The sequence below is a fragment of the Dromaius novaehollandiae genome, chromosome 14 (assembly GCF_036370855.1).
Source record: "Dromaius novaehollandiae isolate bDroNov1 chromosome 14, bDroNov1.hap1, whole genome shotgun sequence".
NCBI lineage: Eukaryota > Metazoa > Chordata > Aves > Casuariiformes > Dromaiidae > Dromaius > Dromaius novaehollandiae.
Genome location: NC_088111.1, coordinates 17,737,933 through 17,756,718, shown reverse-complemented (window position 1 = coordinate 17,756,718; position 18,786 = coordinate 17,737,933). Strand labels below are relative to the sequence as shown.

Sequence of the window (18,786 nt, the reverse complement as noted above, 5' to 3'; positions counted from 1 at the left end):
GCTGCTTGATATTCGCTGTAACGGGCAAGAAACTTCTCAGCAACATAATCATCACTTCTAAAAGATGGCTCAGAACTCTGAAGTGTCACACTGGGAAGAATTCCCCTTTCAGGCATTATTTAATGGCTCTTCTACCTTCCTGTATTTTCTTTTCCCCATGCTTGCCGGACAGATCATGTTCTGGTCTGGAAGCTGGCTGCTTCTAGTCTCTGATTTTAGACCTGCATGTAGTTTTTACTGATGGTTTTGCAACTCACCTTTTGGTGTCAGAGCTTTGGCTGGAGTGGAAAGTGCTTTGCTGTATAGTTGTTGGCCAACTTTCCAGTCCACCTGTAGATCCCGTGTTGCCTGAAGGTGGGTGGGTGGCTCTGATCTGAACTGCTTGCTGGGACTTGGTGATTGCTTTGAAATGGTTCTTAGCCTCAGCTTCCCATTAGTCGTCATTAGCTTGTGACATGGCCAGTGGAAAGAGAAATGGTAAGGAAGACCCATATGTGCTGAATGGCAAACAGACGCTAGCATCTTCCATGATGACTTGCAAGCGCTTTAGTGATTTAGGTATTAAAAGGAGTTATCGTTTTGATGCTTGCATCCAGGCCAGGAATTCTTCTGCAGATAAGTTCTGTCTAAATTCAAAGAGACCATGCATTCATATTAGTAACTGGTTTTGCTCGAAGCTAAGCCCATTATAAATGTTTGTCAGGCACAGGATTGGGAGCTGGGACCTGGACTGAATTGGCTTTAACTCTGTCATCTTGATGTCTCCACGTGGGAGCTCTGAGCTGGAGAAGGTGGGGAAGGTTGAGAAGTGCTTGGCATGATGAACAGTGCCATCCACTCGCTCCCACAGCCTGTCCGAGGGGCCCACTAACTAGTGGGCTAAGGAACAACTGTGTTTGTCGGTTATCTAGCATGTTAAAAGCCCTGGTGCATCCAGGCTCTTGAGCCAGGGTTTTCTTTATTTTTATTCTGTGTGGGGCCATCTTATCCAGAAGGTGCCTCTTGTCATTTGTGTGCTTCTTCCCAAATTATGCAAGATGTTGAGCCCCTAGAAAAGTTTCCATTGGCATGTACTCAGAGCAGCAGCTGCGTGTCCCACAAGTTGAATCTGCATAGTGTGCTCTGAAAAGCTGAATTAGGATATTCTGGTATCTACAAAGTTGCATGTGATCTTTTTTCAAGAGGTCATGCAATGCTCACCTGATCTCCAAGGTAAAGCAAAGGTAGTTAGGTTTATGCTTCCAAGGTGCTTGCATACCATGAAGTTGATTCTGTTTATGTTTTTAGATGGTATTTCTAAATAAAGCCTGAGGGTCTGTGCTGAACTAAGAGGATAAAAAGGAATATTTGATAGCATTGCTCTATGGATTGATACCTATCCAAGAAATTAAGAACTGTTAAAACATTATTTGTGAGGGGATCAGGTGAGGGTTGTGTAAGCAACCTTAATTCTGACACTGCTTTTTACTTGAATATTCTGTAGTTGTAACTTGTGATTGTAAAACAATAGTCTTCAGTAAGTGCTCTGAGCCAGTTGTGTTTTCTCTCTGGAGGAGCCAGCATGTTGAGTTGTAGGAATAGCAGATTTGCCACTTCATACTGCAGTCATGTGCAAGGAGAGGGTCTGTGGCGCTGGGGAGGAGTCTTGAGGTTGGAGAGATGTGTGCTGCTTCTCCCTGAGCCTACAGAGACTAGGTTCCTTGTGAAGACACGGACATGTTGATGGAGGTCTGGTGTTCATCTTAGGGGAAACAAAGATGCCACTGGTGACACGAGAAATCTGATGTGGAGGGGAAAACAGCTTCTCCTGTTTCCAGCATTTTTATATGAAGACAGAAGACATCAGATTGTAAATGTGCTCCTGTATCGCTTACTGAAGGCAAAGGTGAAAGGGAGGGTGGTTGGGCTGGTGCTAGCTTAATCCTGCAGTTACTAACGATACATGGATGCTTTGGACTAAAATGAAAGTACATGACCCTGAGGTACCTTTGGCAATACTAGTTTTTGCATAGCGACTTTCCCTCTGATTCTTTGCTGTGCATGCAAGGTCCTCCTAAATCCCTGTAGCCCTCAGTGCTGACCTGGACTTTTTTTTTTGGACATATTCCTGTCTCCTGTATTGCTGTGCTACTGCCAGGCCTCTTACTAGGGCTCTGTGTTCCCTATCTGTTTTTTGTGTGCATGTGCATGTTCATGCAGGTCCCCAGCCTTATTACTGTGTTGAATAATTCAAGTGTGTTGGCTGCACGTAATCCATACTGTTCAGCTCACTTTGAGTTTGTGGCTCTGTGGCTTGCAGCAGTAAATGCAGTGTGTGTTGGCAGATGACTTAAATACTTCTGAAAGGCTGTTTTTCTAGGTCACTCCTATATGAAGTAGATAAAACTGGCTCTGTTTCTGACCTGTGTGTCACTACTGTACCCACGGCTCTTCGCTCAAGGTGCCTTTTCACTCAAATCCTCTGTCTTCTGAAAGCAGCTTTTAGAAGCTATTTCAGGAGCCTTCTGTGCTCTGTGGCTTCCTTTGCTGTAGCTCTGTGTTGTGTTTCTTGAAAAGCCTGAGTTACTATTACATCTCCGAGCCCTTTTGAATAGCGGCGATTCTTCTGATGGAGCGTGTCTGAGGCCACTGTGGAGCTCAACAGAAATCCAGGCGGTCTGACTTCTTGCCCTGCGGAGAGCAGCCTGTGGCCTGTTCCGCTTGTTCCCTGGCTGTGCGTGCCCTGCCAGGAGTCTGCCGCCATCGTGCAAGTGGTTGTGTGCGTCTGTCAGCAGTGCTGCCCTAGAGCTTGCCCGGTGGCTCCAGGTGCTCGCCAGATACCGGACCGAGACCGCGCTTGTCCTGTCGCTTGTCCAGACTGCAAGCCAACAAATGTGCTGTCAGTGGGAGAGCATACGGATGTGCTCCAGCGGAGGTGGTCCATGTCACGGGCTGTACGTGACAGTATTTGGACAGTGTTCTTAAAATGCTGGGAGGAGTGAGGGCATCTTAAGAGTGGAGGGAGATGTAGGATATAATTCAGTGCCATAAGTCTGGGGCTCCCTATGCATAAGCAGGGTAGCAGCAGGGAAAGCAGAAAATCGGGTATGTGGGGGGGAAAAGACAGCTGCTGTGGCTGACTGGTCAGAGCTGGATTCGAAACTGTCTGTACAAAGCCAAGAATTTGCCCAAATACAAATCTCGGTCTCCCAAACAAGTGATGCGGTTGATGCGGTGAGCTTTTGGAGGGTGATCTTTTCAGTGGGGTTTGTGTGGGTGCGTGTTGGGCAGCAGGAGACTTCTCAAGGTAGAAGGAAAGTTTAGTTGCATGCAGGTACAGGAAAGGGTGTTGAAGGGATGCTAGAGAGGACAGATTGGTGGGGTTACGCTAGCATACAAATGATGCCAAGAAAGTGTGCAAGCTGATGCCCATATAGTGGGTTTAAGCAGCAGGAAAGCTGTGAGCGATGACTGTAATCGTAAGGGAGGTGGCAAGCAAAAACAAAACCCAGGAGCTGCGTGTTGTGGCCAGACGGAGACTGATGAGGAGGAGCCAAAACGGAGGTTTAGTGTGGGCAGAAAGAGACTGGGTTTGCAGGAGAGGGTCTGACCTAGAGAACGGGTTTGGCTTGTGATCTGGGGCAATGGGATCATCCAGAGAACGTTAGAAAGAGCAGTCGGGGTACGACCAGGCAGGAGGGACGGTCGGGTTAGAGTCTGTGTAAAATATCCTACTCTGGTAACAAAGCCATAGAAACCTACCACGAGTTGAAGGCTAGCTGCGTTGTTCACAGGTATGGGTGGAGTTGTTTTTTCTGGCCGAAAGCCAAAGGCAGCTCACTGGGAGCTCTTGTTCCTGCGCTCACAGCTTGTTTGCGAGGCCTGGTGGCTGGAGCGGCCTATGCACCGTTCCCGTGGCCATGGGACGACTGCAGGAACATCCCTCTCCACGTTTAGTCCGCCTTTTCTGCCTCTTCCAAATTCACTTTAGCTTTACTAAATGATATATTAAATGTTCCTAGTCTTATTGGTTACAGCAATTACTTCTGTAAATTCTGTATGGGCACCATCACCTTACTTAAATTATCGCAGCAGCAAAATTTTATCACTGCTTTATCCAAATGCCTGGTACCCTGCCCACACATTCCAGCCAAGCAGTTCGGTGTAATTAATCTGGAGAAAAAGACGCTACATATAGCTTATAGCCTTTGTAGGGTGACTGGGTAGTAAAGCTCCCTGTGGAGTCTCTTGGAGCCTGATTTTTTTGGCTTTTAGATTTTTAGCTCTGCTCAGATGCAACAGGACCCGCAATGGGAGTGACTGATACAGAACTGAAAATTTGGGCGAGGTCCGTCACGGCCGCTCAGACGGGAGCAGCAGGCGCAGGGGCAAGCGCTCCTCAGGAGGAGGTAGCAGATCCCAAAGCCCATGACATCTGAATCTTTGGGGAAAAGGAATGGTTTTCAGTGGTGTTGGCAAGAGGTGGCTTCAGATGTTCTGACCACATCAACATTCGGAGGAGGAGGAGATGGAAGCATGCTTTATGTTGTGAGAGGCACGGAGGAGGGGGTGCGAGGGAGAGGAGGGGGTCAGCTGAGATTTGGGTTTGAAGCCAGAGGAGGAGAGAGGAGTGAATTTGCACGTTCGTCCTCCTTTTCCCTTGCTGTGTGTCGCTGTAGTTGGAGCAGGGTTATGTGGTGCTAACGCTGGTGCCCCATGTCCGTCCTGGCCAGAGCAGCAGACAGAGGAGAGAGCAGTGAACGAAGCCTGCCATGCTCCCGCTGCGTGGCACTTTCTGCATCGGGAAGATGGTGCTTTTCATGTGTACGGAGCACCAGTGGAGCAGCTAAGTTCTCCTGGGCTTTTTTGGCTCATTTGGACAGGAATTTGAAAGCTTAATGCAGCCTATTGTGCTGGAAGACAGGCAGGCAAGCTCTCCATGGCAACTCTCCCTATATACAAAGCACCATATGGCTTTTTAGGAGGGGGAGGGAATGGATCAAGTAGAAAAGTCAACCTTTGCTTGTTTTGTTCGTCTTTGCTCTCAGAGTGGGGCAAGTGGCTCTGACTTGGGTGCGTGGGGATGTGGAAACACTCGGTGTTTCCTGCTGTCTCCTGGTCACAGCTTCTGCTGAAGAGGCCACCGGGAAGTGTGCAGCTCTAACCTTGAGACCTGGAAAAAGGATCTCTCTTTCTGAAGTTCTCAGCTTGCTGTGAAAGTAGATGGTGTGTGAAGAGAGACCCCCTGCTCAGCACGCTCGCTCTGCCAACAGATGGAGCGACCAGCCGTCTCATTCTCCCCTGCACCAAGAACCACCCGAAGGGCTGGGAACGCTCCAGGAGCAGTGTAGGAAACACTCGATTTAGGCAAGAATTATAATGGCGGCAGTTGCTGTCGGGCCGTAGCGCGGAGCTGTTTGTGTGTTGGCTGCCCACGGCTTTCTACCTCAGCTTCCAAAAGGAACTGGAAGCCTTTGCTTGATGGAAAATCCTCCCTTTGCAGCTCCCTTTGGAAGGAATGAGCTGAATAAATAGCTTTATCTGTGTCTGTAGAAAATCTGGACCCTTCTGTGTATGTCGTTTTTTGGCAGGGGGAGTGAGCAGAAGGGGACAGCCCCATGCCTGGCTCCTCCTGCCTTTGGAGTGCTCTGACCCTTTCTGGAGCTGCCGTGGCGGTGCCACCAGTAGCACTGGGAATGGTCTCGCAGGGTGGACACCAGTAAGACTGCGTCCGAGTTGCCTGGCCCTGCAGGGAGAGGTGCTAGGTCAGATAGCAAGCGCCCCTGGCAGCCTCCCAGCGCCCAGCTGCTTGGCTGGAGTCTCGCCACTGTCAGCTCAAGCATTCAGCTGTTAACTGTGCTGAAGAATGAGTCCTTGTACTGCTCTGAGGCCGCAGATGTGTGCGGAGAGCAGAACCGGGACCCGGGAACCCCGGGGGGCAGCGCCCTGGCCGGGGTGCGGGAGCAGCGTGTGCAGAGTGGGTCCCTGTGAGCCGATCCAGCTGGGACCTCCCAGTGGCATTTGGACATTCCCATTACTGGAGCACATTAGTCCTCCGCTTAGAGGCGGCCATCACCTGTGCGGCATGGTCTGTAGTCTCTAAGAGGTGTGGCTGTCCCCTCTGTTCTGAGGGTGCGACATAAATTGTTGGATTTTCCCGAAGAAGTGGGCAAGGGCTCCTCTTTGAGGCTGACTCTCGGGTGTTCCCGCAGCGTTGCAGCCGGCAGGTCCCCGTCCCCTGTGGGACAGGCCCGGGTTTCCTGCTGCCAGCAAGGAGGCTCTCTAATGTCAGCACAGAGCCTGCAATCGTTAGTGGCGGGTCTCCTCTCGAGTGCAGGCTGCAGCACGCTCCGTCCAGCCTGGTCGCGTGGGTGTCACTCTGGGCAAAGCCCAGCAGCTCAGACGGGGGTGGAGCTGAGGAGGTCGGGATGGAGGAACGTTCGTTCGTGGGGAGGGAGAATGCAGTCTTGGATACTTAACGTGCTCGAACTGCTAGCGGGGCAGGTGGTCCGTACCTCCAACAGCGTGCTTGTGCACCGGCTTTTTCACACAGTCTCACTGCCTTGCTCCGGGTTACAAGCCAGAATACCCCCACAGTTGGAAAAACAGCTCATAGCAGCACTGCTTGCCCAGTGCTGTGATGAAGGGAAGCAGTGGGGATATTGAAGTCATAAATTGCAAACAAGAGCACCTTTCATCCACTGAAGCTATGACCCCACTGTGTGCTTGCTGTGGAGCACGTTGTCATACACCAGTTTCTGGAAAAGTAATTCTGCTTATTCCTGGTTCTGATTTATCGTCTTGCCACCGAGCTGCGTATCCAGGTCAGGAAGGTGTCATTTCTGAGAATGCCATCTGTTTGTCTTCGCCCCACTCCCACAGCTTTACCGCCTGTAGTCTGGGCTGGAGGTATCCATCAAGGTGGCTTCAGCATCTCCTGGAGCCTTGACTGTGTTTGCATTTAATGGCCAGCTGCAAGAAGCACTGAGGGTGTTTGGGGATGGTGTGGGGGGTTTTTTTGTTGTTTGATGGGGGGGGAGGGGAAGTGTCACTGCAAGCCTGCCTTGCTCTGTCCTGTGCCCTAATCACTTGATTTTGTACTGGCCACGTAGATCCATTAATGAAAATGGTCCTTCTTGATGTTTGGAGATGGACTTGAAGTGGGAGCAGTTCTGAGTCCTCGCCGTGACTGCATAAGGAATATGCCCTTTGGAAGTGCTCACGTCTGATCCCATCTGGGTGGCTGGGCTGCTCCACTGCAGCAAAGCTTAATGTGACTTATGTGCCCCTTTGGTTTGGACTTCAGCCTAGAAGCTCTTTGAATTGGCTGCGCTGCCAGCCTGCTGGGAAACCACTAGCCTGATGGACGCTGAAAGCAGGCTGCGCTTTGTAGCTCTTGTCTCATCATCTGCCCCTATCAGCCGTAAAAGGAAAGCCTGTCCCTCCCAAAATCCTGCGCGGCTGCAGAGCCTCCCCGGGAGCACTGACATAATGACTCCCTCTGCCTGGCCAAGTTTATCTACATCAGACAGACCTAGTGCCGCAATGTATGCAGCTCCTAGGCATGCGGTTTTGAGCCTGCTATTTATTTTGGGACTACAGCATCTGATCTTGATTTGGTGTTTCCAGGCTGTGATCTAGGTCGTGTGCTGGATCGGGCATTAGCCGTTGCTTGAGGGAGCCCGGGGAGTTTACGCTCACTTCCTCAGCGCACGGGCTCAGAGAAAGTCCGCTCTGCTCCGCTGCGGATGTGTGTTTGAGGGTAGGAGGGGTAATTTTTTAAGAAGTCTCCTTGAAAGCCTCCTATTTTCCTATCCTCCTGTGAGGGTGGCTCCTGAAGCGGCTGGTCGCAGGAGGAACGGTGAATGATAAAAGCTTCAGTGCAGCCTGCTTTCTCTACTGTTCCCATGGTAGTTGGCTGTCGCACGCAGAACTAATGTATTCCCTGCCCACAGCAGGATTAAAGCCTTCTGGGAGCAGAATAAGAGGATGCAGGAGAATAGCGATAGGGAAGGAATCAGGAAAAGAAACGGAGACCATGGCAGAGCTGGTGCGTGGTGAGAAGATAGGGGAGAATCCAGGTGCTAGCCCCATCTGAGCTGGAAGGGGGCTCCTGGGACCGCTGCCAGGGAACAGCATCTGAATTGCCTCCCTACCTTGGTCGTGTTGGGATGCCTGGAAACCGAGGTCCTTTCTGAAAGCTGAAGGCACCGGTGCGTGCAAAAGGCAATTCTTGTCCTTCTGCTTCCTTGGCTCCCAAGGTTGTCCTTTATTTGAGGGTACAGGTTTCCTTTTGGTGATTCTCTTTCTTTTTTTATTTTCCTCTGCAGATCCTGACAGCCAATTGTATGATATGGGATATACCCCTGAGGAGGAAGCCTCGGCCTGTCCTGATGAGTTTGATGACTTTGTCACGTTTGAGGCAAGTATGGAGCGCTGTAAACACCCACGAGTGCTAGCTGTGTGTAGCGTGAGGCTTGAACGTGGAGGGTATGGCCGGTGGAGAAGAGCGTTTGCTGTGACAGGGCTCAGGGGCCTCAACCCATCGTAAAGGCAAATTCTTTGATCTGTGGGTGAATGGGCCAGGGAACTTGCAGCAAGCATTTCATGCTGTTTAACTTAAAATTGGTGTTAAAACAAAAATCCAGTCAGTGCTAGTGCTCTCTGGGCTTGCAGGATGCCAGCGCGTGGTGCCCTGGCTAAAAGGAGATCCTCTTTGTGCTGAAACGCTAGTGATGTGGGAGAGTGCCTGCTGCTGTTGGGTGCATCTTGGTGCTGGGATTTCAGAGACTGAAGAACGTGAGCCCAGGTTTGAGATGTACCAGCTGGGAGCTGGCCTCAAAGGCACAGTGAAGCTGTCGGGCATTGGCACTCACTGCCGTTCTGCCAGTAAAAGGCAGAGCAGAGGGCAAAATGTGGATTTCCTCTATTCTTGGGGTTGATGAAGGATGCTTAATTGATGTACTGATTTTTTTTCCTTTTTAAAACAAAAAAATGTGGCCTCTATCTCTGTTCCCTTCTGGATTCCTTAGCACAGGAGCATATTGCAATACGTGTCCTTTATCTGTTCTCCCCATCTAGGAAGGCGGCTGCTGTCACACTGACCTGTTTGTTGTCTGTAATTGGGACTTTTGCTGTTTGCTCTGTGGCTCACTCTGTTCCTGCTCTGTGCTTTGCAGCCTGGAGCCCAAGGCTGCTGCAGCTGCCTTCAGAGCAAAGGGCCTGCTGGTTCCACAGTCCCGCAGGGGGCTGAGTGTTTTCTTTCTGCTTTTTCTTCTTTTAATTTATTTTGTTTTTTAAAATTTTCTCTTTAGGTTTCTGATTCCTGTGTCATGATACCCTGGACTCTTTAATCATACAGATCTTTACTTGCAAAGGGACATCCTGCTGTCCCAGCCTACTCGGCTTGTATTTACATGTAAATATATATGCCATGTTTTTTTGTTTTTAATAATTATTAGCCTGTGATTTGTTATCTTGGTCTTGTGACTTCCTGATAAAAGGCTAAAACTATTCTTTTGAGTTTCCTAGTGATAAGTTGGGTGTTGGGCAACTTGTCTTCCCCATATCGGTGAGAAGCACAGGTCCATCACATGGGATGACTTGAAGCTCTCACTTGGACAACTTATATTTAACAAAAGAGTAAGCCGTTGCGCTTCCAGCCAGTTGTAGGGTTTCTGTTGAGCCAGTTGGCTGGCTCCTGCTCTTCAGCAAATCAACGGACTTAAGCTGTCACCCTGAGCAGGTCACTTAGTCCCTTGGGAGAACTCAAATGAACATGGCCTTAATAGCTCTGTGATGCTGGGTTCCTCCACCGGAAGCTTTCTAGGCATGTTGAATCTTGCATGGTTTTCCTGGAGGCTGAACTGCTGTAGCTGTCTTTGTCTACAGTTTCTGCAGGCAAGGGTGAAAGGAGTTCTGCTGTCTTTTGTTTTTTTTTCCATGTGAGTATTCTAATAAAGCTCACAGGCGTCACTGTTCTCTTTGGAAAGAGCTTACAAAAGCCAAAAATAGCTCCATAGGAGGGAGGCTAGGAAGGGAAGTGTGTTTTCATATTCCTCCTTCTATATTGTAAAAGGTTATAAATATGCTTTCTAACGGCTGGATGGAGTGAGTTAGAGGTTGGCAGACTGAGTCATGGCGCTCGTACCAGCGATGGCCTTAGCTTCTTGCTCCTCAGACCTGTGTCATGGGGTGCTCATCTCCGAGACTTGGAGGAGGAAGGTTTTCTCAGGGCTCATTTAACATAGATGAGCTCTGACAGCATTGCAAGCTAATGTGCGAAGGAGTGCCCACTGGACGGGTGTGCCACTGATCTCTTGAAACAGCAAGATGAACCAGAGGAGGAAGGCGATGAATCCCAAAATCTCCTTTTCAGAAAGATGTAAATGGGCTCTTACACTGAACTCTGGGTAATCTTCAAAGCATCAGAGCTCTGTTGGTGTCTATGTATGTTTAACATGCTGGGTAAGAATTACCCTTGTTGTCTTGGATACATGATTCGAAATAACTTCCAGCCTGCAAGGATTTCATAGAGATTCAGCAAATGAGAACATGATCGAGAAATACCGCTCAGCGTTGTGAGAGTAAAAATAAATTGGCGCCTTGGGGCGTGTGGCTTTTTGTTCTCGTTTAGCTGAGCGGTGAGCTCCCAACGTGCGTTTTCTTCCACACGTCCTGTAGTGTTGTACCTTGGAAAGCTCCAGTTGTTTCGGAGAGGCGGAGCGCGAGAAGTCCTGGTACGGAGCAACCTGCCGGGAGCTGCAAACCAGTGCTTTTCGCCCGCGCGCTGAGCTGCTAGCCGGCAGAGGAGCCTGGCAGGCCGTCCCTACGTTACGTGCAGGAGGGAGATGCTCTGCAAGCCATAAGGCTTCCAGACACAGTATAAATGGCCTTTCCCAGTAAATAATCTGCCTGGCCTGGATTCACCTGGAAGAAAGGAGGGGAAGATATCTTCCCCGAAGTGACGGCGTAGCCTTCCTGCTGAGTAGAGCTGTCATCCCACTCCACCAAAAAGCATTTTGCATTCTCAGCCGTCCCTGTTTTGGAAATGCAGTGCACAGCAAGCATGCAACTCTAAAATTTGCTACTACTGTTGGACTGCCAGGCAGCTAAGCTGCCTCTTTAAGCTGACTGCTTCGTTTTAAGCCTCCAAAACATAGTCGGTGGGCTTTTAGACAGCAGGTGAGCCCCTCTTGCTTTGGCAGGGTCCGGGGCCGAGGTGCACAGCCAGCTTCCTTCCTGTTGGGTCATGGTAATGTGACATCAGAAGGTGTTTTAAAGGTGGCCTGAAGGACTGATGCTGAGTTTGTGGCACTGTGCTGGTCAGAGTAATCGTGTGCGGTAACTCTATTTGGGGTATCTGCTCTAGTCTCCCGTGCAGCACAAAAGCCCCCTCAGTTGAGTGCTCAACTCTGATGTGTTGAGGTCTTGACAGAGAGCTTTTCCGCTAAATGTTTGTTCAAATAAGTGTAAACAAGTGCTTAAACAGTCTAAATGAAAATGTCTTCCCTTTGTTGATAAGGCCGCTCTTGGTGACTCATCCCCTCTTCATTCTGGTGGTTGTCATCAGAGAAAGCTGAACATCTGAGGAGAACCCTGAACACCCGGTGCTGGTGTCTTTGAGTGCATGTTTGATCTGCAGAGAAGAACCAGCACTCTCCATCCAGCAAGGGCAAAAAGCCTCTCGGTGGGAGCAAGATCTGAACTTGGACACTTCTCACAGGGATCTTTGTAGTGTCAGATACTTCTGCAATTCAGCCATGATCATCTCAGCTTGGGAATAGACAGACTTGGTATAGGAAGGAGGGGGAGAGATGATAGGTAAAAGCTGATGTGGTGGAGAGTGCTGTGTTTTTATTTCATATTCAGGTGGGGCTTGATCTTTCTGTAATTAGGTGAAGTCCCCAGCAGAGTTGGCAAACCTCAGACACGAGCTTACTCCCGAGTCTCTGCCCTGGTGCCACGTGGGCCCTTGGGGCAGCGCAGAGGCAGGTAGGAAGAGCTGAAGGCGCATGTGCGAGGGGAGCACGGAGCGCCTGGCTCTCCTTGCATGTTGCCAAGTATGTTTGGCAGATGTGCCTTGACTGCTAAACTGTTTTCAAAGAGGATTTCTAGTGACAGAGCTCAGCTGAGACAGCTGCTTGAAGGGGATCAGAAATGCAGGAGCCCGCGTTCCTGCAGCCACATGTGGCTTTGTGTGTGGCAGGAGCTGTGCTTGCAGGGGGCTTGTTCCAGTCCCCAGCGCTCCACGCCACGCGTGCAGGATGGATGTCATGCCCCTGACCCCCAGTTCCAGGGCAGCAGTGCATCGCTCAGCCAGAGGGCTGGGTGCCCGCTTGCAGTCCCAGTCGGTGCCCTTCTCCCTGGCCCCAGGCAGGAGGTGTGTGGTGGCTGCAAGGGCGCAGGGTGACAAGCTTCCTGCATCCTCCTCCTGCAGGGAAACGTCACCCAAGAATAATTACCATGGATTTGGCTAGCCTGCCTACTTTGTGCATTTGAAAGCTACATAAATGGAGCTTGGAGTCTGTCCGTCCAGACATCCAGGTCCTTGTCCATCTCCCCCCCAGGCTGGGCTGCTGCAATTTTGCTGCAGACTGGTGGGAAGGTAGGAGTTATCCTTGCCTCCCTTGCAAGCTGAGGAGCATGAAGCTGTGCTCTGCCTCAGTCTCGAGGTACGCGGACTCGTCTGCATTGCCCAGGGGGACGGGGGTGAACTTGGAGTTTGCTCTCCGCGTGCCTGCTGCGCCTTCCCTGCAGCCGGGCTCTGCCCAGGCTGTCCTCTCTCCTGGGGATGGTGAGCCCATTTGAGCTATGCAGACCGGGAAGGCTGACACTCCCCAAATGAAAGCAAACCACAAAAATTGGGTGTGCTGCTGGAGTTTCGCTGGGAGTGGGGAGGGGTGTGTGTAGACCTAGGTGGGCCGGAGGAGAGGCAGAGCCAGTGCAAGGCTGCGCTCCGTAAGAGCTCGCCAGGAGCACGATAAATAGCACAAATGCTGATTTAGCCGTGAGAGCTCTTGCTTTGGCTCAGAACATAGCAAGACTCAAGGCCCTTCTCGAGATCTGCAAAATGGGCAGCCAAAAGCCCCGAAGGCGAGGGGGGAGCAGCGTGGCCCGCGGGGGCCGGGCGGGCAGCGAGGCTGGCGGCACTGCGCAGGTGGTGCGCGCCCCGCGCGGGGCGGTTGCCATCTGCTGGCGTCACCGCGGTCTCGGCAGCAGCGAGGGACCCGGGGTGTGCCGAGCCGTGCGCGGCCGCGAGAGGGGCGTTCGCTTTCCCAGAGCAGTCGCGCCAAGCAGACGTGCAGGCGGGCACCCTGCAGTCCTCACCCAGCCGGGCTCGGGTCCCCTGGCTGCACGTGCAGCAGCCAGCCGTGCGGCACAGCTGGCCTTGCTGGAAGGACTGTTACAGCTGTTAGAGCTGGAACTTCTCCTCGCGTGGAGTAATTTAACGAAGGGCAAAAATGAGCGACCCAGGCAGTTTAAATCCATTTGTGATGCAGAACCTGTCATTGAGTGTGTGTGGTGTATTGCAACTTCAGTGCGCAAGAGCAGTTCTCCAGAGCCATCAGCTGTCGCTCCTCTTGGCTTGCGTTTTGCGATGGGCCCTTGGTAGAGTGGTTGTACGCTTCCACCGTAGACCCCCCATCTCTCCTCCTAGGAGCCCAGTGGACCTTTGGAGCCCTCTTTGCAGACTCGCCTAGAAATGATTTCACTTTCATTGCAGCACAGAGCAATGTGTGGGACAGCAGATAGCGTTTGGGGTGCAGGTATTCTTCCTCTGCTGTGGACCCACTTTGCAATTTTCAGCAGTTCCCATGAGATCTTTCCTCCCTTGCCTCTCCACAGCACTGCACTGGTGGAGCTGCGTATGAGAGTGGGGTGCAGGTCTGCAAAGTCAAGTTTAAGCTGTGCAGCTTGTAACAGCCTGCACGGCCCCCGCCGCACCCCGGCAGAGCCTCGGGGTTAAGCTCTCCTCGGCAGCTTGCCAGCTCTGCTGGGGGCTTTGCGGGCTGTCACCTAATGATCCCCTAACACAGGTAGGAAGGTCTGCAAGCCTCTGTCACGCTGGCTTTGCTGTAGTGCTTCAAACAACGGTGGTGGTGCGACTCTGGGATTAAATGGTGTGGGAAGACTGCACCTCCTAACCCCTCAGCCCCGGCAGCAGGAAATCCTCCGCGCGGTTCTCCCTTCTGGAAATTCCTGGCTTTTTGATGAATCTTGTTAATTTTTCCTGTTTTTTGTAATACGGCTTTCTATTTCAAACATCTCTCTCCACTCTATGAAGCGCAGCTTACCCTCCTTTTGCAGCCTTAGTTCCTGTTTTGGCGAGGGGAATTTCTCTCTTTACGCTGCGCACTTAGAAATCCCGTCCTCTCTCTGCTGTTGGGAGAGCTTGTGGTGTTCTTGCGATGGAGTTTGTAAATCTTTAACCACTTTACTTCCTCTTATGGATGCAGTTCGTCTGTCTGGACCGACGAGCCTCGGAAGGCTTCTGTCCAGACGCCCCGGACACCAGCCCCGAAGCCTTTGCGCTCCTCTGCGGGGAGGAGCTGGGGAAGCCGGCAGCCCCGTTCACGTGTGCGGGGCCCGTTTTCTCGGCAAACAGGGGAGCAGCATTGCTGAGAAGCGGTGTGAGTTAGCGGGAGAAGGGAGCTCTCAGCCTCCCTGCTCCTCTGATCAACTTTCCTGGCTCCCTCTCCACTAGCTGCCTCTGTAGCTCTGATTTTGCAAAGGATTTGCTTTGAAAGAATAATACATATTTTAAGTCTATGCATAATCTCTATTGATCGGTTACAAGAAAACATGGTAATTAAAAAAATGCTGGATTTGGACTTCAAAATCAGTCTGCGTTGATAACTTTGTATCAAAAAGAGGAAATACCAAGGAAATTCACACCTTGTCTAGACCTCGGTAGTGCTTAGAGGAGAGGATGGGAGGTGGGTAAATCGGGTTAGAGTGTCTCTCTGAAGCAGGACTCTAGTTCAGGATTATGGTAAGAGAAATGTTCTTTGCTGGTTGAAAAAGATCCCAGCTGGAGTGTTTGCCTTGTGTAAGATGGGCTGAAAAGAATTTGGAAAATGAAGACCTTGAAGCCTTATCTTTAACTCGGAGCACAGTGCGTGGGACCAAGAAATGTGGGAGCTTGACTGCAGCACACAGCGCGATATGGGGCTCAGGGTGATAGCAGGCATCAAGTGGAGCATGGCTTTGAGCAGATCAAGCAACTTTTGGAAGCAAAATTGTCTTGGTAAGAGTTGGAAAAATAAAATAGGCAGGTGCAGGTGCTGCTAATTAATCTTACTGCAGCTTTCTTTGACTTTGGGTTCCTCCTGTGCTGGGCGTAGTGCAGCTGTAGTAGAAATTCCCTGACGCCTTGCAGCACAAACAGAAGTTGAAAGAAAGGGGCCGTGACCTGCTCAGTTACATACCAAGTCTGGACAGAGGCTGGAAGACAACTCCAGGTTAAACCATAACTACCCCCTTGCTGTACTCATTACCAGAAATCCTTGCCTGTTTTAGACTATGTGCAGCAGGTTAACTGGTTATCAAGGGGCAAGACACTTCCACGTAGTGTTGTTGGAACATCTGGAGCCGTACGTCTTGTTTGGGACCCTGTGCTTCAAGAAGGTTGTGGCCTGGAGAAGAATGATCCAGAGAAACTGAGAAAATATAACTTGTGAAGGTAATTGAGAGAAATAAGTTTGTTCATGCTAGAGGACCACAGCTAAGAGAAACCAAAGTTCAAAGTACATAAAGGGTTTCTGCAGAGAGGAAAGGAGTAAATTCTTCTCTTGTGTCTTGTGCGTGAGGCAAGAAACTGGTATAAACTGCAGTGGGGAGGGTTAGGTTAGACATCAGGACCAACTCTAATCACTAGTTTAAGTTTAAGCAGGTGTTTGGAGAGGAGGTAAGATCTTTGGGAGGAAGTTTTAAGGATCTGTTGGACAAACTGCTGGAAATGGTAAGTTTTCTGTAGCTGGTACTGACTGGGAGCAGAACAGTGAACCAGTGACTTCCAAAACTCCTTGTTTTGTGGCTGGGTGTTAAAAAGCGGATTGCAGGTCCTCCAGATTAGCCAGGTCCTGCAGATTAGATGTGGCAATTCTAGTAATGATTTGGCTGCAAAAGATGAAGTTGGCGCTCTCCTTGCTCAGAGTAATGATACTGGGAGTGAGGGGACGAACTCTGAAGACCCCCTAGCACATTCAGTGTTGGCATAGCCAGAGCGCTTCAAGCATTGCTTCAGGGCTCATCCCTGGCTCTTCCAGGGACAGGCATCTGGGTGACATGCAGCCGAGACATTCCTGTCCCTAACGGACACTCGGGGAAAAATCTCCAGGAAGAGATTTTGGGAGGTGGTTAAAATGAAGAGAACCTGGTAAAGATGCTGTCTTTCTTTTTATTATTATTTTTACTTTACTTTTTCAAGTATCACTGTGATTCCAAATGTGGAAATATGTAAAACAAAACCCTCAACTTCTGGGTTTGAGCAGTGCATCACAAACCTTGCATTTTCAGGGACTTTATCTCTTTATACCACTGGATTTTGGCTACCTTGGGGAAGGGGAGGATCCTGAAGACCCAAGGAGCTTCCTCCCCTTCTTGCATCACTTAATGTCCGCGGCTCTGACTGGGCTCTTGTGTTGGCTTAGGAAGCAGCTGCTTGGGTGGGGGCAAAACAGAGCTCAGGGAAGAGGTGGGTGCAAGTTCGTGTGTTGATAAACTTGGTTGTCACCGATTACCGAAGCACCAGCCTTTCTCTGGGAGTAATGGTATCGTGTGTATCATAAACTGCTGTCTGAGTCACTGAAATGTTTTTCACTTATCAGCAATAAAACGCTTCTGATTTTCCTGTAGCGAGCAAGACAAGTCTCTTTTTTTTAAAATTTATGGCTATAAGGAAGGGGATTGTCATTTAATGCTTTAAAAAAAAAAAGAAAAAACAGAAAAGATGCGATAGACCCCGGGTGCCCCTACAGCAAGAAGGGTGCACTTGTCCTGCTTGCGATGAGCTTCTCGTAAAAAAGGAGCTGCGCCCACCTTGCAGCGGGCTGCCGGTGCGTGGGGGGTTGGAGGAATACTCGGGTTTTGTTATCCGCGCAGCTAGGACGGTTGCAGTCACACGGCAGGGAAATGTGCATTAGCTCACATATTGTTATCGCGGAGGCTGGGAGGTCAAGAACAAAAGGAACTCTGTTTAGAGACCTGCGCTTAGTCAGTAAAGCCGCGCCGAATCCTTCCTGAACTTTGCTTCCCTCCTCCCTCCGCGGGATAGCTGGGAGCCTCCAGCTGGGCGTGCGTATACGGAGCTGGATTTCGCTTGGGCAAGGAGGCAATGTGTCCTCAGGTGAGTGCTTTTTCTGCTAAAAACACAATAAAAAGGACTAGATTTTTAGAAGGAGGCAGGTGACTGGCTTGGGGCCCATGCTGAGCCCCGGAGTGTCAGCACGAAGCAGCACGGGAGGCTGGGCACCCGCCTGCCCGAGCAGCGTGTTTTCTTACCGAGTCTGTTGGAGCAGGTGGTGTATTTAGAAACCATCCTTCCTCCTGATGCTTGGTGGTTGTGTGAGTGTGTGTGCTGGTACCTTCGTAGCTCCAAAGCGAGTGCGTTTTCTTGGGCAGTTTCTGCAGAAAGGACCGTGGCTGGCAGGCTCTTCTGAGGTGCTGAGGACACTCTCTGAGAAACTGGTGTCTTGGGGTTTTTGGTTGATGGGTTTTTAGTTTATTTTTGATTTGCCCTGACAAATCCCGTGCGGGTTCTGTCGCCCAGCCTCCGGGGGTGTTGCTGACTGTCAGAGCCTAGACACCTCTGCAGGCAGGTTCTTCAGGTGACCAAAACTTGCTCTGCTGCAATGTTTGTGTTCAGAGATCAACTCCAGGGACCGTGTTGGGGCAGGTGAGTAGTTGTCTTCACCCCAGGCTGAGCGTGGAATCTCCAGCTTCTCTGAGAAACTGTATATTGCCCAAATGTGCCTCTTCCTGCATGTATGGTGGCAGAGATCCATGTCTTGCTGCTGCTGGTGGCCCTGGTGTGGGGTCTTGGTGGCCCGATGGAGGCTGAGCTGCGCATGGCTCAGCACAGGGGGATGTTTCGGGGTTTCGGAGGCGACTCTATTAATGCGGACTCCCGGGGGACCACAGGCATGGCTCCCCTCTACCCTGTCCAGAGCTCGAGCCCGTTTAAGCGTAGGCTGCGTAGGAGGCCGGTGCTGCCAGCCCCAGGGCCTGCCCGGCTGGGCTGCCGCCACCACGGAGGACGTGGCACCCCCTTTCCTGGCAGCAGCTTCCCGGTGTTTGTGGCCAAGGACAGCCGTGCTTCAGGATTTCAAGTCTGCCTCCCAGAACCAGGGGCTTTTTGGAGGTGGGGGAGCAGCTCTGCAGAACAGCGCTTCCTGGAAGCAGCTTCCTCTGCAGGCTGCTGGCTGCTGCTTCAGCTGTGCTTTTTTCTCCTCTCCAAGGCAGTGCCTTCCCAAAGCTCAGGTAGGAAAAGGGAATTTGGATCTATCTGGTAACATGCACACCGAGGTGTCTCCATAGGCCCTGCCTTAAGCATGGCATGAACTTTCCTCCTGTAGGGCAGGGGCCTTCGAGGTTGAAGCACGTCTGTCGTCTGTGCTGAGTTCGCTTCCTCTTGGTGCAAGAGCTGCCTTGATGTGCACAGACAGAAGCTTTAACCAGTAAAGCAGATTCTCTCAAGCCTGGGATGTTTAGTGCTTTCTTCCTAATAGACATGCCTGAAAATGCAGAAGCATGCTTGATCACTTGCTGCTTTTCTTCTCCCCAGACTGAAATCCTGGCATAAGC

General features: G+C 50.9%; 1 protein-coding gene across 4 annotated transcripts in view; it reads left to right on the top strand.

The window, feature by feature from the left end:
• The window catches only part of RAB11FIP3 (RAB11 family interacting protein 3), a 91,415-nt gene that overhangs the window by 34,577 nt on the left and 38,052 nt on the right, over window positions 1-18,786 (top strand). For 2 of the 4 annotated variants that reach the window (XM_064520496.1, XM_064520497.1), the window contains exon 3: window positions 8,310-8,401. In XM_064520496.1, coding sequence (XP_064376566.1) covers window positions 8,310-8,401 — 92 coding nt within the window. Of the gene's footprint in view, window positions 1-8,309; window positions 8,402-15,924; window positions 15,944-17,302; window positions 17,330-18,786 lie in introns of those variants that run through there. The other 2 variants (XM_026106470.2, XM_026106469.2) reach the window with 2 other exon arrangements.